The 26,964-nt window shown below is 40.7% G+C and overlaps 1 protein-coding gene across 3 annotated transcripts in view; it reads right to left on the bottom strand.

Annotated features, from left to right (window-relative positions):
• TNRC6B (trinucleotide repeat containing adaptor 6B) overlaps positions 1–26,964 on the bottom strand; it is a 222,269-nt gene that overhangs the window by 125,766 nt on the left and 69,539 nt on the right. For 2 of the 3 annotated variants that reach the window (XM_075124191.1, XM_048834703.2), the window contains exon 4: positions 14,264–14,331. The exons of the other annotated variant lie outside the window; for it this stretch is intronic. In XM_075124191.1, coding sequence (XP_074980292.1) covers positions 14,264–14,331 — 68 coding nt within the window. The remainder of the gene's footprint in view (positions 1–14,263; positions 14,332–26,964) is intronic. 3 annotated transcript variants of the gene reach the window in all.

The raw sequence follows: 26,964 nt of genomic DNA, 5'->3' as shown, positions 1-26,964 counted from the left end.
CAGGATGCAGGAGAGCCTTATTGACAGTAAGAGCAATTCTGGACGGTCTCTCAGATTGCAGAATATCCGACAGCTTGGGTTGGGATTCTCTGACCTCTTGAAGAAGTAACTGTTGGAATTCTGCTACCCACCTAACAAGATCCTGGAACTGCCAAAAGTCATCAGCCACAGGTGGAGGAGGAGACATTACAGCTTCATCCTCCTTAGTTTCTTGGGCTGCAAATGCTCCATCCTGTTGCTGGGGAGAAGAAGCTTGAGTCTCCCTGTTATCCCAGTAGGAGAAGATTGAGGCGCTGGAAAAGTGTCTGTGATAAGCTGCCCAGGGATCCCAATATGGCCACTGAGGACCATACGGGGGAGCAGGTGGCATTCAGTGCTGCTCCCACCAGGAGTGGTGAGGTCCTTGAGTATCAACCTTACCCCGCCAAGAAAGGGGTTCGTATATTAATACAAGGGGGAATCCTGAACAGAAATCTGAAGGGAAGAAGAGGATGATGAAGATTTCTTCTTCTTCTATTGGTGGAGTGCAAACTAAAAAGGTAGGTGATGGTACAAGGAATGTATAGCGCTCCAAAGATCAAGTGGCTCTCAGTAATGAAAGGAGATTGGTACCCTCTGGTTCAGCAGTCACTGATAAGTCCTTTGTGCATCTAAAATCTTGCAACACTAAATGATGTTGCAGTATCAAGTATTGTTGTGGCATCAAAAAATGTTGCAGCACTGAGGGGTATTGTGGGACTACACCTGTCCTTGCTGATCAGTACCAATTACTTAGGGTGCTTCACAGATGGCACCAATGCGGCTGGAGGCTTACATAGTACCTAAGAACTCAATAGGGGTACCAGGAGAGAAGTTAAGTCCAACAATACCCATACTCCGTTTGCTCTGTCATTTTCAAAGTAGGCAGTACCGGGGTCTTTCCAGCACCATGACTGGACTTAGACCTGCGGGGCTTTCCCACTACACTGGTACTGGAGGAGCCTGTTGCCTTCACAGTACCAAACCTTGAGGACATCATCTCTGAAGCTGTCGACCTGGTTGGGGAACAAGATCTTCTTGAGGATGACTCCTTGGGATGGGAATTAGCACTCCTCCTCCTCTTAGGATGTTTAGAAAAGGACTCGGAGGATTTCCTCTCTGTGAGAGAATGCTGTGCTGAGGCTGAAACAGCGCTAAAAGCCCCTAGGGAGGGCCTCTCTGACCTGATCCCAGCGTTTTCTTACTAATGTCACTCTCTATTTCTACATGACCCATCATGCATGAAACCTGTGGACAGATCTTTGCAAATGACCTGAAAATCTCTACTAGTCCTTCCCTGAATAATTTCTCTTCACTAACTGCCCTTCCTTTTGAAGCCTTAGAAAAAGGATCAGCTAACTACAAATGTAGACAGTCTGACTCCATTCATAGCCCTTAATGTAATCAAAAGCATCACCACCTAAAGAAGTTGCTAACCCCATGATGGGCAAGGAGTTCAACAAATCTCCTTTATCTGTCTAATAGTCAACGGACGATCCATATGCCTATTACCTCAACATTGTACTAGAAGAAGAAAAAACTCAGAGCTCTGATACCTGCATAAACATGATCACTAACCCTTAGTTCTACCCACATGGTCTGCTGGGAGGATGGTATTTCTAGTCATACCCATAATCCTGTTGTCTGCTTGAGGAATTAAACAACACAGAAGTTATCTAGGGAAACTGCACAAGAGTCCAGAGGGAAAATCTCAATCTGGAGTTGTATTCTTGGCTTCCAATATATTTTGAATGTAGAGTGGAAAAAACAAGGGGGGGGGGGGGAGGTAGTGGCTGGGAGGGGTTTGTGCTCTCCTCCATGTCTCAATGAACAAACCTCAGTTGCGGGTAATAGATCTTAATTAAGGCTGCTGGACCTTCCTATGTAAACAATCTAATCGCAGACTCATATTCTTCCTCCAACAATCTCTTCCTTTCAGAAGGGGAACCAAGGAGGATTATCTTCTGTGAATAAATCCTAGGATGAATAAAACAATACCCCCACCACTCACTCCCCTGGACGGTTCATATTCCATGTGAGGTCAATCTAATTATAGCCAAATCTCCAGTAGTCAAAGAAATATGAAGAGTTTAGGAGTGAGGCTAACCTAGGATGTAGCCCTTTAAGTGAAATAATCACAGGTAAAGCTGATAAATATACAGAACATCCCCTCTCCTGGGTCATTCATCTACTTCAGCGGGGCTCAGGTTCATCTACTGCTTTTTCTAACTTGTAGGTCTTTGGACTCTTTATCCTCCAGTTTGGTTCATATGTGGGGGAGAGGGAATTTGCAGTCCAATCTGGCCAAATCCCCCCCCACACACACACACCCCGAAAATAGTGATAAAATTTTTACTAGAGTCAGTTTCTCCACTACTATATGTCGGTAGTGATCAGGTAAGGTGAGCTATTACCAGCAGGAGAGCGGGGGGTTGGGGGGGACCTTTTGTAGTGATAATCAAGGTGGGCCATTTCCAGCAGTTGACAAGAACTAGGCAGCTCTCCAACACCACTTTCTACAAGCCATTACCCTCTGATCCCACTGAGGGTTACCAAAAGAAACTACATCATTTGCTCAAGAAACTCCCTGAAAAAGCACAAGAACAAATCCGCACAGACACACCCCTGGAACCCCGACCTGCGGTATTCTGTCTGCTACCCAAGATCCATAAACCTGGAAATCCTGGACGCCCCATCATCTCAGGCATTGGCAGGATTGTCTGGCTATGTAGACTCCCTCCTCAGGCCCTACGCTACCAGAACTCCCAGCTACATTCGAGACACCACTGACTTCCTGAGGAAATGACAATCCATCGGTGATCTTCCTGAAAACACCATCCTAGCCATTACGGATGTAGAAGCCCTCTACACCAACATTCCACACAAAGATGGACTACAAGCCGTCAGGAACACTATCCCCGATAATGTCACGGCAAACCTAGTGGCGGACCTTTGTGACTTTGTCCTCACCCATAACTATTTCACATTTGGGGACAATGTATACCTTCAAATCAGTGGCACTGCCATGGGTACCCACATAGCCCCACCATATGCCAACATTTTTATGGCTGACTTAGAACAACGCTTCCTCAGCTCTCGTCCCCTAATGCCCCTACTCTACTTGCGCTACACTGATGACATCTTCATCATCTGGACCCATGGAAAAGAAGCCCTTGAGGAATTACACCATGATTTCAACAATTTCTATCCCACCATCAACCTCCGCCTGGACCAGTCCACACAAGAGATCCACTTCCTGGATACTACGGTGCTAATAGTGATGGTCACATAAACACCACCCTATACCAGAAACCTACTGACTGCTATGCCTACCTACATACCTCCAGCTTTCATTCAGACCACACCACACAATCCATTGTCTACAGCCAAGCTCTACGATACAACCACATTTGCTCCAACCCCTCAGACTGAGACAAACACCTACAAGATTTCTATAAAGCGTACTTACAACTACAGTACACACCTGCTGAAGTGAAGAAACAGACTGACAGAGCCAGAAGAGTACCCAGAAGTTACCTACTACAGGACAGGCCCAACAAAGAAAATAACAGAATGCCACTAGCCATCACCTTCAGCCCCCAACTAAAACCTCTCCAATGTATCATCAATGATCTACAACCTATCCTGAAGGACGACCCATCGCTCTCACAGATTTTGGGAGACAGGCCAGTCCTTGCTTATAGACAGCTCCCCAACCTGAAGCAAAATACTCACCAGCAACCAGACACCACACAACAGAACCACTAACCCAGGAACCTATCCTTGCAACAAAGCCCATTGCCAACCGTGGCCACATATCTATTCAGGGGACACCATCATAGGGCCTAATCACATCAACCACACTATCAGAGGCTCGTACACCTGCACATCTACCAATGTGATATATGCCATCATGTGCCAGCAATGCCCCTCTGCCATGTACATTGGCCAAACTGAACAGTCTCTACGTAAAAGAATAAATAAACACAAATCAGAGGTAAAGAATTATAACATTCAAAAACCGGTCAGAAAACACTTCAATCTCTTTGGTCACTCGATTACAGACCTAAAAGTGGCAATTCTTCAACAAAAAAACTTCAAAAACAGACTCCAACAAGAGACTGCTGAATTGGAATTAATTTGCAAACTGGATACATTTAACTTAGGCTTGAATAAAGACTGGGAGTGGATGGGTCATTACACAAAGTAAAACCATTTCCCCATGATTATTCCCCCCCCTCACTGTTCCTCAGACCTTCTTGTCAACTGCTAGAAATGGCCCACCTTGATTATCACTACAAAAGGTTTCCCCCTCTTCCCCCCCCCCCCGCTCTCCTGCCAGTAACAGCTCACCTTCCCTGATCACTCTCGTTACAGTGTGTATGGTAACACCCATTGTTTCATGTTCTCTGTGTATATAAATCTCCCCGCTGTATTTTCCACTGCATGCATCTGATGAAGTGAGCTGTAGCTCACAAAAGCTTATGCTCAAATAAATTTGTTAGTCTCTAAGGTGCCACAAGTCTTCCTTTTCTTTTTGTGGCTCTTTTGGGTAATGTCGATCGCTAATTTGGCTCCTGAACCACTGAGGTCTGAGTTTCAGAGTAACAGCCATGTTAGTCTGTCTTTGCAAAAAGAAAAGGAGTACTTGTGGCACCTTAGAGACTAACCAATTTATTTGAGCATGAGCTTTCGTGAGCTAACCAATTTATTTGAGTATCACTGAAATAGAACCTGATATGGTGGTCCCCTGATAAGCAAGAGGTAAAATTGCAAACACTAAACATTTAAAAAAAAAAAAAGGACAAACTAAAGTAAACTCATCACTAATTTACACCCCAAAATGACACACCCAACATATTCCAATGCACATCATCCTGTTACAGCACCAACACAAATGAGCATTTTGTCCTGAAAAACAATACAATACTTACTGGGAATATATTTGGAAAAAGTAGAATATCTCAATTTACAAATTAGGAGAAAAAATACTTCAGTGTTGGTCAAAGCACGCTGCCACCCCACTGAGTCTTTTTACAGATTGGTCTTCACCCCCTGGCAATCTAGCCCACTTTAAGCTTTGCCTAAAAAAAAAAAAAAAAAAAAAAGGCAATAATGGCCCTTGTTCAAAGTAGAAGAAACAAACAATGAATAGAATATTTCACACCGATTATAAATTTGGAAACTGTGCTTTTCTGCAGCTAGTTAATTTGAGGTTCATGAAGAGTAGTGAAAGATAACTTTCTATTTCAAAAGTTTGTGGTCTAACAGCTGAAGTTTATTTTTTCAGGTCTGAAGAGAAAGGGGTTGTCAGTACTTGAAGTATTACCTCAAGAAATGCAAACAGAGTTTTGATGTAAACTCTTCTGTATTAAAACTTACATTGGTGCTGCAAAAACGTAATTGCATTATCTTACCCACTTGGCATTGCCAGAATCGTTCAACTTGTGAGCAAACTATTCCAGATTTGTTTTAATAATTTTACTGCCATGCAGAGTGACAATTCTATATTTTAACCAAGAATTCAAACCTCATGATGACAGGGGTGTGAATCAGCTTATGGGATGGTGGGAGTGCCTTGCATTACTTCTATTAGAGGCACCCATCAGGCTGACTGAGAAGTAGCAATGAACTGCTGCAGAGCCTGCAATTTCCAATCATCCTGATTAACTGGCGAAACCAGAAGATGGGTACCTGAGGAAGTTCTTGATGACATGCCAAATTCTGTAAAATCTTTCATTGGACAATGAGACTAAAAACAATTTTGTCTTGCAGAGTACCCGTAAGTAGACCAATTCCTGAGAAGACACGAGGGAACTCCTCTGAAAATGGAAGCAGCACTCATGGCATTTGAGTATTTGAAAGCATTGGTATTTTTGTGGGATGTGGATTGTGTGTGCTTTTTTGGTCACACTATACAAAAGCATGTTTTGTTATAGAAGGCAGCTTGAGCTAATCAAGCTTAAAGAAATGGTACACACCCAGACTATTGAACTACACAGGCTTATCAATATGAAGACCTGGTTGCTTCTGCAGCTACGGTATTTGCTTCTACCCTATCCATGATTACCCACTTTGAAAGGACCAGTGAATGAGTTTAAAAATACATATATTTATTTAGAGAGGCAGGGGATTATATTGAGCGGTACAAAAAATGCTGGTCAGGAACACTCATGCTTGACGCACCTCACTCATGAAGAAACATCCTGTAAACAAAAAGGCCTTGTCATATTGACATTTTATTACAGGATCTCAACCATCTGAATTGTCCACTAGAAGGATCATCTTAGAAGGATCATTCTGATGAGAGCTGGCCGCTCTGATACCGGCTCCGCACTTCACATACTTTGAAGGAACGGGGGGGTGGAGGTGGGAGGAGGGGGAGGGGAGGTGCGGTGCCCATGGGCGTGAGTTGCAAGCCTCCGCCTAGTAGCCGGACCTGTTCCAGGCCGCTTCCAGGGCATAGCCCAGTCCGCAGTGCCAGGACAGGTGGGAAGCCTGCCTCTGCACCCCAGCTGTACCGCTGACCAGAAGCTGCCGGAGGTAAGTCCAAGCCCCAAAACCGCGCCCCGATCCCCTGCCCCAGCCCTGGGAATCTAAACCATTTGAGGGTTTTTTATTGTTTGGTTTCTGAACTACCATTAGTATGAGGGGGGGCTGACAGAATCTCAGAAGTAGTGAAGGTTTGAGATACCAAGCACAACAGGGACTGACCTTAGGAACTAAGGTCATCCTTGCAACAACTGGGGAACAAATACCTGGCTACTGTGGCAGTCAGAGCATCCCACACCCTGTGCTCTTCCTGCCCCTCTGACTTATTTGCTCTTCGAGACCATATTTCACCCCAACCAGGAAAGAAATGCAGCTAGTGACTATTGGCTTGTAGTTTCCAAAATGCCAGGTCCTAATGATAAACTTCTGCCCTTTGGGAATCCCAACGCTTTCCTACCACACTGCTGCAGAGAGGGAGGGAGAAACAAAATCTCTGGAAATAGCTCCTGCCTGGAGATAAAAAGGAAAAAAACATAGGGGAATGACCTCCTCCTCCAAGAGATTGGGGAATTAGAGGTACAACCAGTACTCTGAATGGCTCCCACTGCAGGCATGACATCATGAAGTTAGGAGAGAGAAAAAAGACAAGAGGACCCTCTAAGCTTGGAAGATGAGGATGAAGATCCAAGTCATCATGAATTACACAGCAACAGGAGCCCATGAGAGAGAAGGCTATGTCTTCATCTCCTGAAGGGATATACCCAATTATTGCCTTGTGATCCTGAATTGTTGCTCATGAATTCACAGGGAGAATTGGTGGCTTGTAATGCTTATCACAATTTATAGCTGACTAAAAGAGAATGTGGCCATTCCTCCTTTATATTGACTTTGTCATCTTCCATACTTTTGAAGGCTGAACTATTACTATGCCCCTGAAGTCAACCCAGAAGCTCTGGACAGTACAGAATAGAGACGAATGCTTCCTCAGCACCACTTTCTGGCATGAACACCATCTATGCTCAGGTCTCCACAGTGGCTCCCCAGTTGCTTCCAAGTGCAATTACCAAAGTTGGAGATAATCTTTGAGCCTTAAAGTCAGGGACATTTATCTGAGAGGCTATTACTTTATGCCCAGCCAAGGCAGAAAAGATCAGCCATGACCTTAAATTTGAGCACAGTACATCTGGAATTTTTAAAGACACTTGAGAATCAGACATTCAACTCCCACTGCATTTCAATGGGACTTGGGCACTTAACTCTCTTAGGCAGGGGTGGCCAACCTGTGGCTCTAGAGCCACATGCAGCTCTTCAGAAGTTAACATGCGGCTCCTTGTATAGGCACCAACTCCAGGGCTGGAGTTACAGGCGCCAACTTTCCAATGTGCCGGGGGGTGCTCACTGCTCAACCCTTGTTCCTACCACAGGCCCTGCCTCCACTCCACCCTTCCCGCTGATCGGGAGGTGTGGGGAGGGAGGGGGAGGTGCTGATTGGCAGGGCTGCCAGTGAGTGGGAGGCGCAGCGGGGGCGGGGAGCTGCTGACGTATTATTGTGGCTCCTTCTCAGGCTCAGGTTGGCCACCCCTGCTCTTAGGCTTCTTTGAAAATCCCAGGCTATATGTCCAGAAGCAGGGCTCTTCCAGTTGAGATCCCCCACACCTTTAGAATTCACTCTCTTTAGCAGGCCATCAAAGACAGTCTAGCTACCTTCAGCGTATAGCAAGACTAAAAAAAGAGAATTCATCAGTTTTTCTTCCATATTTTAAACTTCTGTAAAGATAGCAACTTTACTTACTGAGGCCCCCAGAGCATGTTAGAAATTAGCAAAACACAATTTCATTCAAAATGATCCTAAAGCACTTCATAAATTATTCATATACTAATCTTTTCCTCCAAGCAATGAAATGCAGCCAGCTCTGGAATGAAACATAGCAGCTATTATATAGAACCCAGAAAAACTATTGAACAGTTTAAAACAGGAACTGAAGAATATTTTGTCCAATCAAAACAATGAGAGTTTTAGGTTAGTAATTATGCAACTGGAATTTGTTCAGGACACAAAGATTAAAATTCTAAGCTTCATAAAAAGCTCCCAAGGGTTCTTTAATGAATACACATGATCAGGACCTCTGTTTCAAGTCTCCTCTATAAAAAAAAGCATTGCCAAAAGCATAATTCTCCCAAATAAATATTGCACTGAGACATTGGTTCATACTGTCTGAGGAAAGAAAGCCACCTACATAGCCTGAGGAAGACTCAGCTTTTGGTGGCTCACTTCCATGCAATAACCAGAGCATAACCCTCCTTAGCTAGTGAGATCAAAGGCATGCATTAACTTCTGCTATCAACAATTCTGTGCAAAGCAGTCTCTCAGCTTTAATAAATATTTTACCAAATAATAAAGTTACTGTTCTCGTACCATTTTTTTTTTTATTGTTGAAAGAATGTAGAGAATGGGAAAACTATTTTTCATGCCTATGCACATCCAACAGTTTGTACTGTGGAGCACTCCCCATCTCCCTGCCGGTTGGAGGCAGAGCATAGATCAACAGTCAGCCTGGGGCCAGGACAGCCCTTCTGTGGAGAAGAACAGAATGATGCTTCCAAACTGAAAAATACTAAATGAATATGTAAATCACCTAACTAACAAATGAACCTTGTGTATCAGACCCTTAGAGAACAGACAAATATCCCTTTACACAAAAAAGGGCTCCACAAGAAAAGGCTCCACAGGCATGGAGCAAACCTGTCTGACCAGACTGAAGTAGAGCCACATAATTATTTCAGGGGGCATCCCTGAGGTTGAGGGGATGATGATCCCCATGGATCTACTAGTGGGGGAGGATGGTCACTTACCCTCTGAAATAAACCGCCCATTGGCTAAGAGTGGGACAAGGCTGCTGCATAGCTGCAGTGATGTCGGCTACTGCTGCTGCTGCTCCCTTGGAAAACTAAGGTGCCATTATGGGATCCGCTTAAAAAGCCTCTTGCATTCCCCCTGGGCTGGAGGCCCTCAGTGGCCCAATACCCAGTCTAAGCCTTCACACCAGCCACGGGAGTTAGGTCCCATGTCTGGAAGGCTACAGGGGGACCTGGCCTGCTCTGGCACCTTCAGATTGCCCTTTGGTATGTCTGCATGCTCCTCTCTGCTGCTGGGACACTTTGGTCTTACTGCCCCTGGATAAAAAGCAGGACTTGGAGGACATTTGTCGTTCTTTTTTCTCTCCTTACCAGCCATGAGTCAAGATAAAAAAAGGGGGAAAACAGCTCTGTTCTGGTAATAATCAGACCCCACCCTACTCCACGATACAGCACTTGACCCAAGGTTTAAGAATCTGAAGTGCTGTCCAAAATCTGAGAGGGACGAGGTGTGGAGCATGTTTCCAGAAGTCCTAAAAGAGCAACACTCTGATGCGGAAAGTACAGAACCCAAACCATCAAAAAAGAAAATCAATCTTCTGCTGGTGGCATCTGACTCAGATGCTGAAAATGAACATACATCAGTCTGCACTGCTTTGGAACGTTATCGAGCAGAACCCATCATCAGCATGGACGCATGTCCTCTGGAATGGTGGTTGAAGCATCAAGGGATATATGAATCTTTAGCGCATCTGGCATGTAAATATCTTGCAACGCTGGCTACAACAGTACCATGCAAACGCCTGTTCTCATTTTCAGGTGACATTGTAAACAAGAAGCAGGCATTATCTTCTTCAAAATTTAAACAAACTTGTTTGTCTGAGCAATTGGCTGAACAAGAAGTAGGACTGATTGGAATTGTAGGCTCTAAAGTTTTACATTGTTTTATTTTTGAATGCAGGGGTTTTTGGAACATAATTCAACATTTGTAAGTTCAATTTTCATGATAAAGAGATTGCACTACAGTACTTGTATTAGGTGAATTGAAAAATACTGTTTTTTTACAGTGCAAATATTTGTAATCAAAAATAAATATAAAGTGAGCACTGTACACTTTGTATTCTGTATTGTAACTGAAATCAATATATTTGAAAATGTAGAAAATATTCCAAAAATATTTAAATAAATGGTATTCTAATATTGCTTAATTGCACAATTAATTTTTTTAATCACTTGACAGCCCTAGTCAAATTCAGGTTTTTTTTACTCCTATCCAAAAAAAGTCTCCACTACAGAAAGAGATGACTCCTGGTCTACAACCTGCCCAGGAATGGAGGCAGAGAATTCTGGTATTCTCCACAGACAGGCAGCCCTGGCTCCAGACTGGCTGACAATCTTTGCTCTGCCACCAACCAGCAGGGAGAGGGCGAATGCCTGATATTACAGACTGTGTGGGGGCGCGGGAAGAGTTGAGAAATAACAATGGGAAGCGATTAGCAGATTTGAATTACAAGTGAACATTTATTGAAGAACACAAGTCTCTTCCCCATTCCTTGAGTGCACCAGTTGAGCTCAGTTTCTTACCAATGGATGTCAATACATGAGCAAAAAGATGATTACCACCACCCGCAGGGGTCAGTTTTCAATTATAGAGGCTGAGACTGAGCTCAATAACCAAATATTTCATTTAAGCCAATGATTTTAGAAGTCCTAGTTTTCTCTTTAAAAATTTATTTCAATTAATATCAGTCACATCTATTGTCTGAACTGCTAGTGGCAGATTTCTAAGAGAAGCACTTTTTATTTATATTCAATAACCAAGGTCAAACAGTTTAACTAGCAAGTTCCCTCACTCTACCCCCGTGGTTCTCAAACTTTTGTACTGGTGACCCCTTTCATACAGCAAGCCTCTGAGTGTGACCCCCCCTTATAAATTAAAAACAGGTTTTAATACATCTAACACCATTATAAATGCTGGAGGCAAAGCGGGGTTTGGGGTGGAGGCGGACAGCTTGCGACCCCGCGTGTAATAACCTCGTAACCCCCTGAGGGGTCCTGACCCCCAGTTTGAGAACACCTGCTCTACCCCATAAGAACTGTAACAGCCTTTTCAATGTACTTATGTATTATACACCTTCCATTACAGCTTTTCTTTAATGCAGTAACTGTATAATAGGTTCAGTCTTTTTTATCCTGTTTGATATTTCAAAAGCACATCGGCAATAAGTACTATCACCCCCTATTTCCTAATAGTTACAAAATCTGTGCATGGCATTGCCATTTGTTTTCTAAAATTTCCAGATGCAGCATAGATTGGTTAGAAAAAAATATTTTTTTTGAGAGACACACAGACCGAGACAGACGGTTCAGTTAATGAAATCAGGACCCTTCCAGATGGAATCACAGTTCAAGGTAGGTCAGTCCTATGCCTCAACAATCTTGACAGTGTTCTTTTAATACTAGACTCTTCCACTAGGCACTCTAGTGAAGGTGTTTCTATCCCCTGGTAAAATAAACTGAGATTCAACCCCACTACAGAAATAAAGTCTTCAGGCCAACTGACAGTTACAAATGCCTGCTAATATACACCATTATGTACACAGTAATTGCTAATGAAGGAAATGTCACATGCTAACCAATACCATGCAAGTACTACACCTATTGATAGGTCTCTAAATAAGTGCATGTTTCTATTCCCATTCTCCCTTTATCCACTAACAATCTATTTGCCTATTACACATCTACATTTAAGTCCCTTATATACCAAAATGCAATCTACCTCTCTTCAGTAACTAGCCCCAATTTCAGTTGATATTAACTGGGAGGACAACAGTAAAGTCTACCTATGCCTCATCCAAGTACTAATAGCTCCAAAGAAGTGGTTATAGAATAAAATATTCATTGAAGATGTGAACATAGTTGAAACTGGGACAACATTTTGAACTACTATAAAAGTAAAAGTTATTGGTGACTTACAACCAATTGGATTATTGGACCCACAAAATGTCTTGCAACTATCATCAATTTTTAATTCCAATTGCCAGGTCAATGAAGCATAAGCAACAAGAGCCAAACTTTTTTTTTTTTTTTTAACTAACCTATAGTATATTCACTTAGGTAGATGAAAAATTAAGATGGTGGGTAAAAAGAAATCCAGATGACCAGCAATATCCTCAACGAAGTATTGTGTTTATACTACAGCTGAATAATGTGACTATCCTTGTTTTTTAGCTGAGGTATCAAAATTGTAGTTTTACACTTGTACAAATTTTATTAGTAACCTAATTAGGACAGAGATCTTTATGGTAAGCTCTAGCATTTTACTCTGTATTTGTATAACATCTAGCACAAAGGGTCCTTGATCCTGACAGGGACCTCTGGACACCACTGTACAGTAATACAAGTAATTTGGTGACGAACTCTGCCCACTGCCAGTTTTGAATGTTCTCTCCAGTCAAAATAGTTCTGGGAAGGTAAAATACAATGTTGTAAGTCACCTGAAAAGCTGCAGCTAGAAATCAGGTCAGCTGTGAAAGAATTCTTGATTTTATTCACAGTAAACAAAGGCAGCAACAAAAGGCAGAGCACACTATTTTGATGAGGCCAGCATAATACCTCTCCATGTTATTCTCTGCAATCACATACTGTTTCCCCATTAAGTCTCTGAGAAATTTTATTAAGGCAGAAAGTTAACTTCCACTTTTTTACATTATCTGCTTCATTTCAAAAATTTTCTGCATGTTTCAATTACCACAAGTTTGCAACTCTTCTTCAATTTACTATGATACTAGTATGAACAGAAAGAAATGACAAGTATTTTGAAAAGCTTGGCTCATTTCCACTATGGAAAAGAATGCATCTGCTCAGTACTAGAACCTCCCTGAGTTCATCTTAGCTATCTATCTAAGAAACAACTTCAGCCACAGAGGTAGCAGCCTGTGTTGCTAGCCTACTAAAAGCTTAAGACCAGAACCAATGAAACAGCACGGTTCCCCGCATTAGCTAGAAGGCAGTGTTTTAGGGATGGGTAAGATCACTCTCTTCCTTTAAATGACCAAGTGACACTGGAATTGTATGTTAAAAAAAAGTTTCTATGGTCTGGCTCTGCCAAAGATCCAAGATCTTCCTACCCTCTACAAAGAGAGAAGTCAAGAAAAGAATAATCACAACAATGTTGGCACTGGCTCGAGCAAAGAAATTATCTAGGATATACATAGGACATCCATTATTACAGTACCATTAGCAGAGGGCTTTGCCCTCCCCCAGCCAAAGAAAGGTTTCTAGATTTCCACCAAAAAGTACTTAAACACACATTTTCTCCATGCACTTTCTTAATAGAAATTAGTCACTTTGTTTTATTACATTTCCTCTTTCCTCAAACCATAAAAGGCCAGGATCTAAAATGGTCCATCCAGTAAAGGACATTTCATTTACAATTCCAGTTCCTTTCTGGAAATTTATTTTAAACAAAGTAACATTCACATTTCAGGGAACACCAATCTACCAGATGCACACCAAGGGTTGACAATGAGCAAACTCTTCTTTTGGTGCATTTCACAGTGGTTTCACCAGACAAGGAACATGTAAAGCTTCATATACACATTTCCACTGGTAAAGTGAGTTCACTTTCTCAGCTCTAGCTTCCTAACGCCATTAATCCTTTAACTACAAATTCTGATTAGCCCACTGCAGAATATACAAAGCAGAATTTTGTGTTTCAGAATTTAAGGCAAATCAGCACACTGACTTTTCAGTCACTAGCTACTATGAAATACGTGTATTTAAGAAACCAAGGGCGAGCACCCCAAGAACAACCAATGCTTCCAGCACGTTTAAACAAGAGTGGTTCCCACCATTTACTATGGTAAGGCCCTTTTTAAATAAACGTGAGACTCACTGTTTGTTTTCTTCACCAGGAGGTGGAGTCTTGCCATGCCCTTCCATTACAAAATCCTCATGTTCCATCTGCAAAGGCAAGCATTGCAGGTCAGAAATTGGTGAAGCAAAGTGCATGTCACCCTAATGTGTTCTTTTTCCACATATCACAACTCAGTGTGGCCACTTTATTTCAGTGACTGGTCCAGAACAGACCATCTAGATTCTAAACAATGAATGCACACCTTCATTCCTCTTATAGTGGTATCATTCTATAGCACAATTTCCAGAATGCCTGTGTGCATAACAAAATAAGAGCTTCCGAGAGAGGAAGGATGGTTTAATGGCTAAAGCAAATAAGCAATAGTTAGGAGATCTGGATTCTGTACCTAGCTCTGTTATGGACTTCCTGTGTAGTCTTGGCCAAGCACTTCATCCTTCTACTTCAGCTTCCCTATATGTAAACTGGGAATAAAAATACTTATCTATCTCACAACATCTTTAACATTTTTAAAGGACTTTGGGATCCGGGAATGGAGGGTACTGTAAAAACAGAGTATATTTTGTGAAAAATAACTTTTGTATTAAAAAAAGACTTGTCCATATGCATACCGCCACATACTGTAGCCACCAGAAGAAAAAGCCTAAGCGAGCCTTCAAACAAATGCTGTTCCAGTGATAGCTTAAGGAAGACATTTCCTCTGGCTCTCATGACAGAAGATACAAGGGACACTAACGAAGTTTTCTGTTTAACTTATATTTTTCTCCACAATTCCAGTGTGTATTTTAAACCATTTCTTAGGCAAGGAAATCAGAGCACCCAAACACTACATCTAATCAATCATCATTCAATTACCTCCCTCAGCTAGAATTTCCTGCACGGGCAGCAGAATATTTCGCCCTTATATAAAAACCACACATAAATGTATTATATATAAATAGAGCCCTTCATGGATACAAAATTTGTATCTGCATCAGATCTCCGATCTGCAAAAATGGTCCGTGGATATCCACATGCACAGATATAAAGCGGGTATCCACAGATTTGCAGGGCTCTCTATATAAACACCAACACACACACATCTTGCAACCTTACACACCATGTGAAGTAAGCAAGCCACACTGCAATACTTGATATAGGCTTGTAGACACCATTGTCAGATGACAGATAAAATCAACTGAATGATACCCAAAAAAGACACCTGTGATCCACTGTTTGAAACTGGGGGTAGGGGAGAAGAGCATTAATACACGAAGTAAGGGTAACCTGCTTTGGTAGTTCTTTGAAAAAATAGCAGGTACCCCCAATTTGTACCTCAATACTCTCAAGCAGTGACAAAAAAAAAAAAATCACTTATACAAGGCACTGTCTGAGTATCCAAAGATGACATTTTACAGGGACAAGAGAAGCAACATTATTGTCTGGGTAGACGAGTACTCCTAAACAAGACCACAGATGCACTGTAAAAGATCAATGAGCTATAAGCAAGAAGTGATGTTCAGTAAACATATATTCCCAAACAAAACATGTTTAAGATTAATACATATTTACAACTTATTTAAACTTTATTTAGTGACTATTTAAAACATCATCAAAACATTGTAGTTATTTTTAAAAAATGCTTAAAAGCCAGGAAATTCAGCACTGTAGTTTTGCAAACAAGCATAACTTCCATCCATTATGGAGTTTGGGGTCTTAAAGACCTATGGAGTGGATGAAGGAGGTAGATATAATAGAGTTTCTACTTTTTATTGTGCAGTGAAATTCTCTGGCACAGTGTAATGGCACATGGAAGAAGGTATTCATATGCAATACAGAAACAAAAGGAGAGATTTTAGTATGTTTTTCGATATACGTTCAGGTGGATTGGGAAAGGTCTGTTGCCAATATGAAATCTGAAATCTGTATGTACAGAAAATGGGGGGAGGGTTTATGGTCTTGGAAATCAGTGCACAGTAATTTGGAGAGAAGAACTGGATAGATAGGACAGATATTTATATAGGATCAGAGTTAAGCTAAACTGACATTTTTTATAAAATGCAAATTCACTCCTATAGAGGCCAATAGAAAGGAGCAAATTATGGCAGGTAAAATATAAAATGGAAATTAGGAGAGAAAAGTAGGAATTTGAAGAGCAAATAAAGACAAAAGAAAGTCTTTAAATATATGAGAAGCAGGAAGCCTGAGAGAGAGGAGGAGTAAAATGAGCAATTAAAGGAAGGATAAGAACATTTCATAGAAGCAAAATGATTATTTTTAACCAAAGGAATGCTGGGGAGATCTCTTTCTTAGACCTAATCCTTTCAGGTAATAAAGATGAGTGACCGTCAGAAAAAGAGGAGGAATTTATACAAATTCATAAACTAAAGAGCAGCAAGTCACTAGGACCTGAACGTCCTGAAAGAATTTAAGAATGAAATCTGAAGTGTCAAAGGTAGCAAATGTTGGAAGCTTACAAGACATCAGGAGTGACCTATGACCATTAAGTTTCAGGTACCAGGAAAATTGTTTGAAATTGTAATTTAAAATAGAATTATGAAATACCTAGCGATGCATGGTATGATAAGGGACCATTTCTCTAAAGAAAAAAAATCAGCCCTTTTTGATGCATTAAAATTCTCTGAGTATGTCCACAAGATAATGGAGAAAGAACTGCCTAGCAATTTATTTAGACTTAAGACAATCCTTGTGCAAAGTTTCTCACAAGACGCTATTAGAAAAATTAAGCAGTTATGGAGTGAAAAATAAAGTACCAGCACAAATGAGAAACTGGCCAACAGACAAAACAAAGTAGGAATAAATGGTAAATAATACAGCAAAAGGTTAAGAGTAGGATGTCCCATGGATCTACACAAGGAGAGAGATTCTTTGATATGAATTGAATATCAATCAACTGGAAAAGGGGGTGAACAGGGAGGTGACAAAGTTTGCAGATGACATTTTCTTAGGTTAATCAAAACTAGAGAAAACTAGGGAACTTCAGAGGGACCTAACAAACCTGTGTGAGTGGGCAGCACAGTGGCAGCTTCAATTCTGTGTTGAGAAATACAAAGGTAGTACACACAGGAAGGAACACATTACAGCATTTTAAATTAACTGGTCAGAAAGAGGACTTCCACTTCACTGTGGAATGCTCAATGCAAATCTCTGCTCTGCATGCTGCATAATCAAAAAAAAAGACAAATATTAGGCTGCATAAAGAATAGTCTGGAAAGTAACACTGACATTGTAACATCATGTAAATCAATGGTATGCCCTCTTTCAGAATACTGTATTTAGTTCTGGTCACTCGATCCAAAAAAAAAAAACCCCACAACGAAAAACAAAAACAAAAACAAAACAAAAACCATAACTGAAATAGTGGGGGTTTAGAGATACAATGAAAATGTTTAGAAGATGATGAAAGACTGAAAACACTAGGATTGTTTGTCTTCTCTCAAAACATATGAGACACATGAGAGATACAGAACTATAAATGGTGTAGACGAATTAAAATGGGTGCCACTTTTTTCATCTCAGGACAAGATGACATTCAATTATATTGAAAAACCACCAATTTAAAATAGAGAAGGAAATTATACATGGTGTAAAAAAATAACTTGGTGAAATTCACTGCCACAATATATCATTGAGGCCATGTGCTTAGAAGGATTTTTAAAAGTTAGATATTCATATGGATAGAACAACCACAGATACGTTAGAGATTATTAAAAAAATAGGAGGGATAACTCCCATGCTTCAGGGCATAAGCAAACCTCTGAGAGGGGCTAGAAACTTCTATGAACTGGTCATTCCAGAATTATCTGGTAGGTGGTTTCTTGCATCTTCCTCCAAAGCATTTGGTACTTACTACTGGCAATGGTTGGATATAAAATACTGGACTAGGCAAATTGCATGTCTGATTTGGTCTGGCAATTTTATGTTCCTACATAGTTTGCAGAATCTTGGCTCCAAATTTCTTAGCTTTTGAACAATTGCTTTTGGAAATAACATTTTATGGACATTTAACTGGTATATATTTGTAACTTTGAAATTTCATTCTACTCAAAATGACTTTGTTAAAAAATAAGACATTATGGAATTCCGAATTTGTGGTGTTCTAACAATTGCAGATCAAATTTACTCCACAAGTAAAATATTTTTCCTCCAGCCCACTCACTGGTTTATACATCATTGCTAGTAATTCTGGCAGGCCACATGCTGCCCTCCGTTATATCTGCCTTCAACTGGGATTTGCACAAAGGTAACTGAGCATATAATTTGAAAACAATGGAGTTGTGCACAGGAGACTCTGCAATTGGAACTTTGATTATGCACAAAGCCAGAAGAGACTCTTGTTCATATCATTATAGCTGGGTTGTTTCTGCAGGGACGACAGGTAGTAAAATATCTGTCACCAAAGCAGACCAACAGCATTATGAATACACACAGGGGACAGATGTATTCATTCTATTTTAACAGAGCTTTGTCAGTGGATTTCCTACGCTTTAGGCATTATTTTGAAACACAGACCTGTGAAAGCTTTGTTTAGCTTTTATTTTCACTAGAATAAATTCCTGCAACCCAACTAGTTCAGCTGGTGGAGTTTTTAAATTCCACAGAATATGCATGACCAAGGGAAAGAAGTAGTGTAATGCACTCTGGCACCCAACAGTTATATCTGCTGTGGTGTGAATGTGGAGGAGGTGCTTACCTTCTGTATTGAAAGCGTGAAACCAACAGAATGGAGAAGGAGAAGGATGTATGCACAAGGTATGTCATTTCCTTCCTTGCGTTACACTTGGCTGAGGGCAGGCTTTGAGACTCACCCCTCCGAGCCTTCCGATCCCACCCACAGTCCCATGTGTCCCCACTCACTCTGCCTCCTTTTACTCCCCAGCAAGCCTCTCAATATCCTTTTACTGTGCCCTGACAATGCCAAGACCAGTGCTTATGCCCTCTCTTTCTAAGCAAGTTGGAGCCCAGCCTCCCGGCTGTGCTTCCATGATATGATGTGATTTGTGGCAGCAACACACCAACCATCTGAATCCATACATAATAGTGCATTCTAAGTCCTCAGCCTATTTTGTCTTGCATGATAGGCAGGGAAGGAAAATTGTCTTGGAGTTCACAGAAATCAAAGATTTTGTGATCTTTTCTCTCTCTTTTTTTGACTTTGATGTAACAAGCAACTCTGTCAAAGGTGGAGAGTGCATGGGGGATTTGGAAGGGGAGGGGAGTGGTGGGAAAAAGAATAGGACTGAAGATTTTTTAAAATCCTGCTGCTAAAGAAGCATAGCCGTATCCACTCCACCCCCAGAGGAGTGAGGAGAAGCAGGAAAGGCACAGGAGCTGGCTGATGCATTGAGTTTCTCTTAACAGGGCTGCAGCCAGGGAGTCATTGATTCTAAGATCAAGAATCTGAAGAGAGTGCATTCACCACTTGTCCTTTATGGCAAAAGGTGTGGGTGCAAGCTTAAAGATGCTGGCAGCCAAGAAGATAGGACTTCAGGAAGCTGAGGCAAGATATTAATAACCTGCTATTTTTAGGAAAAAACATTGTGACATACATTTAATTCTAGCATTCTTGTTACTTCAAGACTATTGTCATGATGAAACCAACTTTTTAAAAACAAAAAAGTTCAGCTGTCAGTGCTGATCTAAAGATTTAACCAAAACTTACCAGTTCTGCCAGAGCCTGATATTGTTTTTCCAAAAGTTTAATTGAAACTTTAAGCTACCTACACTGGCTAAAAATATTTAAATCCATTAGTTCTCATTGAGGATGAGAAATGAATAAAATAAATCTGAAGTTTTTAGTCCAAGTTGTTGCAGACAGAATGTACCAAAAACATAAGAAAACTACAACAGTGAAAGACTACATTTCCCCAAACTCTGATGTTTCTAAGAAATCTTTTTCCAATTAACCTCAACATCTTGCAAAAGGAAATCTCCTAAATCTCTACTTTAGAGAGCGTATAGGAGAACTCTCAACTGGAAGGACTGTTTTCAGAAGAACTTAAGTAAGGGATAGTTGTTAAAAGCAAACACAAACATTAGGCTTACAATGAAAAGCTATTTAATCAGCGGAGAAAAAATAAGGATATCTGAATAAAGAGAAAAACATATATTCTTACATATAGTTAAGGTTGCTTGCAGTGTTCAATTAAAAAAAAAAAAACACTGTCCCACTCATTCAGCTCTCTAAAAAGTCCTCATTTAGGGCTCTAATTTTCCATGGACGAAATCTGTTCAACCATTTGCATTAAACAAGTGGATGAAAGAGTTTTGAAAAGATTTTAAGAATTTTTACTCAACAACAGGTCAAAAACACATGAACTGTAAGCTTCATATTTGACCTATCACTATACCTTCATGAGGAACAGCTACATTTGATAAACATTTTTAAAAGTCCAGCAAACTGCTGCTAAGGTTTTACATTAGATTAAAACAAATGAAGCTCCAAATTTTATAACCTTGTCTACAACACTGAGGTTCTTCTCAAATTCTCCTACTGTTGCTCTAACACTAGTACATTTCCTAGGCACTAGCAACAGCAAGAGTGCTATTGTAGATGGGCCACCAGTATTTTCTCTACTGCATTACTCAGATGTGCTCCGACTAAAATGTCAGCAACTGGTCACTAGTGCTCCTTCCATTGCTAACACTAATAGAACGGCACCAGTGCTAGAGGAATAGTGGAAGAATTTGTCAAAACACACCATATAGATACAGCTTATGAATCATCATAAAGGAGAAGAGGATATTGGCATATTATCTCCACCTGACCTGACCAGAGGCCAAGACAGGGATATCTTGGATAATCTGCACTGTGGAGAGAGTTTTGTGTAAACTAGCATTTTCCCCCACTTTATTTGCCTAGCATTGGTGGTAGAAATGTTGAAAGCACAATTTTAGACAAGTACAAGCATTTTCATCTAGCACTGCCAGACCAAAGAGGAGGGAGAATTTCCAAAAGTTCTCCATGTAGATGCATCCTCAGAGGGTGCATCTACATTAAAACAACAACATAAAATTAGTTCCAATACTATGACAACCAACAACAGCGCAGCTGCACCAGTGCTAAGTTGCTAGTATAAACGAGGTTCAGACACTGGATAATACTTAGTCCTGCCATGAGTGCAGGGAACTGAACTAGATAACCTCTCACAGTCTCTTCCAGTCCTTTGATACTATGATTAACAAGCATATTAATGGAAGCTCATTCAGAGCAGGTTCTCATGACATGGTGGCAAAAAAAATGCGCAAGTCCTGTCTATACTACAGCTTTGGTCTTCCTATTATTAGTGAAGCTGTACTGTAGTTGGCACTTTCTGTAACATAGGTACTGATTCTTCTAATGTGGACAAGACTGAACATGGCTCACTGAAACAGACATAGCAAAATCCAAAGGTGAGTGGGTTAACATCAAAACACACTGGGAAGAAGGATTGTGTAGTGGTTATAATCAAGGACAAGAACTTGAGGTTCTCCCTCTAATTTTGTCACTAACTCACCATGTGACCTTGAGCAAGTCACAACTTCTATGTTCCACCTCTAAAATGGATACGTTACTACTTACCTACCATACAAGGGTCTAAAAGGCTTAATGTTAAGCACCCTGAGATCCCTGAATGAACGATAATCAAGACTCAGGGCCCCACAGTGCTATACAGCCAAGACGACAGTCCATGCCCCAGAAAATTTACAGTCCACATTACTTAAGTGCAAAGTAATATTATACTGTAAAAGTTTTCCATTATCCACTAAATTGGTTAATTTAGAAGCATTTGATTTTAAATTAACTACAATTTGAGTACCTGGAGAAGACACTTGAAAAGCTTCACAGTGTCGAGGCTTCTTCAGACAGCATTCAGTAATATTTTAGGGAACCACTTCACCCTCCCCCCCACACACACACAAAGGCACAAAAAATGTGCTGAATGTGAGAGCTTGTAAGGGAGAAGACCCACCATTTCCTGCAGCCTTCATAGCTGACACCCTCTTCTCCATTAACATTATTATTATTATTATTGTATTTCTGAGGAGTTCTAGACATGGACTAGGACCCCATTGTATTAGGAGCCATACAACACACACAACAAAAAGATGGTCTTTGCCCCTAAAGAGCTTACAATCCATTCTCTACACAACGTATATGTGGATGCATGCATATATTTTGTTAGTATATATATATAAAAAAAAAAAGACATCCACAGACTCAAAATGCGCAGCTGAAAATGACTTCATTCAAAAAAGAAACAATAATCAAGACTTTAACCATTTCACAACAATTTTGAAAAGAACCTGTCCAATTTAAGTACTATTCTATCTAAAATTCTCTCTGTATTTTCATTTGGCTATTGTCTTCACTGTCCTCCTAAACACCATTATAGCATGTTTTCTTGAAAAGAATAACGATACCATAATCCATCCCTGAGATGGCTGGATTCAACAGTGGGTGACCAATTCATATTGCTTTGGTGTTCATGTGGGTGAAGTGTAATTTATAAATGTAATCACCACCATTATTTGCAGAGTGCATTCCTGCATACATGCTGCCTTCTTAAGTAAAACAAACAAAGTTTGATGAATATTTGTCAAACAAATTATCTGATGACAAGAAAAGTCCTCTAACATAGGATACATCTACACTGCAAAACAAAACAAAACCCACAGCAGCAAGTCTCAGAGACTGGGTCAACTGACTCCAAGCTCACGCAATGGGCTAAAATTAACAGTGTAGATGTTCCCATTCAGGCTGGAGCCTGAGCACTGAGACCCACCACCCGCACTGGATTTCAGAGCCTGAGCAGAAACATCTTCACTGTTATTTTTAGCTCCATAGAATGAACCAACAGTCAGTTGACCCAGGCTCAGACTCACTGCTACAGGATTGTTTTTTGGGGTATTTTTGGTTTGGTTTTTTGCAGTATAGATGTAGTCATAGTTACTGTTCCACATTTTCTTTTCAAATGGTCATGCCTACGTTAACTTACTACATATAATGCATTGCAGAATTTGCAGTTAATTATAACTATTAAATAACTGTTTTCATACTCATGGCCTGAGAAAGCCAATCACCTGTGGAGAGCTGAGAGCTTTGATGCAAGGGCATGATCTTTTGCAGAATCTAGATTTTAATTTAAAAAAATACATTTCTCAGCTTTAAAGTTGTGACAGTTATGTCAACTAATGTCTAGAAGGTTAAGTGATATACTTTTGCTTTCCTAAGTTTGCAGAGATACAGTTCCTGTGCCTTTAGTGCTGCTCAGTTTTACCAAGCTGCAGCAGACTGAAAGCAGATTAGTCTTACCAAGTTTTCATAGATGCTACTCAGTACTCTGTGGGCAGCTATGATTTTCAGGCATCTCAGCTGGACACCCAGAAAATGAGGAACACCCAACGAATGGCCACTTCTAAAAATGTTGGGCAAATCATTAGACCAGCATCACACGGGAAATCTGTGGCAAATTTAGGGCTATAACCCAGCTCACACAGGTCCCAATGCAATGCCTTAACCACAAGACAATTCTCTCTCTTTCTGTAGCCTCTTGTGCCTCATTCATTATAAAACCTTATCTCTTTCACCATCCCAACTGAGGCACCAAATAAACAAACGGGGTCCTATGGAAAGCAATATGTGATAATGTAATTAAAGGCTGCTTCATAATGCATATGCACAAAGGAGCAGACTTAAGGTGTACAGGAATTCCCTAATTTCTGACTCCTTGACTTTGCAACCTTAACACAATATTCTTTTAATGTAGATTTTTGTATGGAATAATCTATTTTTATACACACACACACACACACACAAACACACACTATAAGGGAAGAGGTAGAGAATGAGATATAAAGCGTGGATGAAAGAGCAGGAAAAGAAGAAACAGACACTGAATACAACACATAAAAAGAAATATTGATCCTCTATAACTGTGGTTCTCAACCAAAGGTACATGTACCCCTGGGGGTACACGGAGGTTCAAGAAGGATAAGTGCAGGGTCCTGCACTTAGGACGGAAGAACCCAATGCACAGCTACAGATTAGGGACCGAATGGCTAGGCAGCAGTTCTGCGGAAAAGGACCTAGGGGTGACAGTGGACGAGAAGCTGGATATGAGTCAGCAGTGTGCCCTTGTTGCCAAGAAGGCCAATGGCATTTTGGGGATGTATAAGTAGGGGCATAGCGAGCAGATCGAGGGACGTGATCGTCCCCCTCTATTCGACATTGGTGAGGCCTCATCTGGAGTACTGTGTCCAGTTTTGGGCCCCACACTACAAGAAGGATGTGGATAAATTGGAAATAGTCCAGCAGAGGGCAACAAAAATGATTAGGGGTCTGGAACACATGACTTATGAGGAGAGGCTGAGGGAACTGGGATTGTTTAGTCTGTAGAAAAGAAGAATGAGGGGGGATTTGATAGCTGCTTTCAACTACCTGAAAGCGGGTTCCAAAGAGGATGGATCTAGACTGTTCTCAGTGAGAGCTGATGACAGAACAAAGAGTAATGGTCTCAAGTTGCAGTGGGGGAGGTTTAGGTTGGATATTAGGAAAAACTTTTTCACTAGGAGGGTGGTGAAACCCTGGAATGCGTTACCTAGGGAGGTGGTAGAATCTCCTTCCTTAGAAGTTTTTAAGGTCAGGCTTGACAAAGCCCTGGCTGGGATGATTTAATTGGGGATTGGTCCTGCTTTTGAGCAGGGGGTTGGACTAGATGACCTCCTGAGGTCCCTTCCAACCCTGATATTCTATGATTCTTCTGGGGGGTACATCCACTCATTTAATATTTGCCTAGTTTTACAACAGGCTACATAAAAAGCACCAGCGACGTCAGTACAAACTAAAATTTCATACAGAGTACTTGTTTATGCTATATACTGAAATGTAAGTACAATACACCGGACACTCGCTAGAACGCGAGATTTGGGATCCATGTCTGGTACCACATTATAGCAGGGACCGCGTTAAAATGAATTGCAATTAATTAAATTTGGGATCCATGGCCACAACCGCATTATATGCGAATTCGCAGTATTTAGACACGCGTTCTAGCGAGGGTCCAGTGTATTTATATTCCAATTGATTTATTTTATAATTATATGGTAAAAAAATGAGAAAGTAAGCAATTTTTCAGAAATAGTGTGCTGTGACACTTTTGTTTTTTTATGTCTGATTTTGTAAGCAAGTAGTTTTTCAGTGAAATGTAACTTGGAGGTTTGTAAAACAAATCAGATTCCTGAAAGAGGTAATCTGGAAAGGTTGAGAGACAATGCTCTATAAGAAGAAAAAGTGAACCAAGGCCAGGAAGAGAAATAAGTAGAATTCGATTTTTTATTTTTTATAACTTCAATGGATAACATTGATGTTTATTTTTATGCTTTTTTATTTTTATTTATTTAAATTATGGGGGAGGTCAGACAATTATTTAATGAGTGGACAGTGAAATTAAAAAATTAAAGCTTTATAGCCTTTAAAACGCAAATTGTCAACATCACATGTCAAAATATACAGAGTAAATATCCTTAGATCAATTGCTAGTAAGTTCTCAAGCAGCATTTTTCTTACTTTGCCTAACCATAAGTTTCGATTATTACTGATCAAAATATTTTTTGTCAATTTGTGTGTGTATTGTGAAATTGATGTTTACCAACATTTACCAATAAAAATTTAAACTTTCCAAAGCTAGAAATGAGGTATAACTAGATAGATGTAAAAAGTTACATTTTAAGTAATTTAACTGAAAGCTGACTGAATGTTACAATTCAATACAGTAATTTCTTGCTTAATGTTGTAGTTATGTTCCTGAAAAATGCTACTTTAAGAGAAACAATGTTAAGCGAATCCAATTTCCCCATAAAAATTAATGTAAATGCGGGGAGGGTAGGTTCCAGCGAAATTTTTTTCGCCAGACAAAAGATATATATATATATAGACATATACACACACACACAGTATAAGTTTTAAACAAACAATTTAATACTATACACAGCAATGATGATTGTGAACCTTGGTTGAGGTGGTGGAGTCAGAGGGTGGAAGAGGGTAGGATATTTCCTAGGGAATGCCTTACTGCTAAATGATTAACTAGCACTCGGCTGAGCCCTTTAGGGTTAATACATTGTTGTTAATGTAGCCTCACACTCTACAAGGCACCATGAATGGAGGGAGGAGACATCATGGCAGAGAGAGACACCACAGACACCGTGTCCGTGTGTGTGTGTGTGTGTGTGTGTGTGTGTGTGACACACAGCGTGTGTAAGAGAGAGAGAGAGAGGTGCATTGCCCCTTTAAGTATGCTAACCCCACTCTAAGTACACTGCCTTTTTAAAAAAAGAAAAGGGGTACTTGTGCCACCTTAGAGACTAACCAATTTATTTGAGCATAAGGTTAGTCTCTAAGGTGGCACAAGTACCCCTTTTCTTTTTGCGAATACAGACTAACACGGCTGCTACTCTGAAATCTGCCTTTTTAAGTAAACCAGCAAGTTGAGACAGCAGCTGCTGACAGAAAGCTCCCCCCCTGCGGAGATAAGGCACAGGAGTGGGGGGAGGGGGGAAGGAGCAGGGGGAGGAGGACACCCTGATATTAGCACCCCTCTTTCCCCCCCAAGCGGGGGGCTCCTGGGAGTAGTTCCAAGGCAGAAGGCAGGGGCAGCACACGGCAGTGGCGGGGAGGGAAAGGTGAATTGCCTGGTAGCCTGCTGGGCAGCTGCTGCACAGAGAACTTAGGGGAGCTGATA

This window comes from Caretta caretta, chromosome 1 (assembly GCF_965140235.1).
Source record: "Caretta caretta isolate rCarCar2 chromosome 1, rCarCar1.hap1, whole genome shotgun sequence".
Classification (NCBI taxonomy): Eukaryota; Metazoa; Chordata; order Testudines; family Cheloniidae; genus Caretta; species Caretta caretta.
This window is presented reverse-complemented; position numbering and strand designations above follow the sequence as displayed.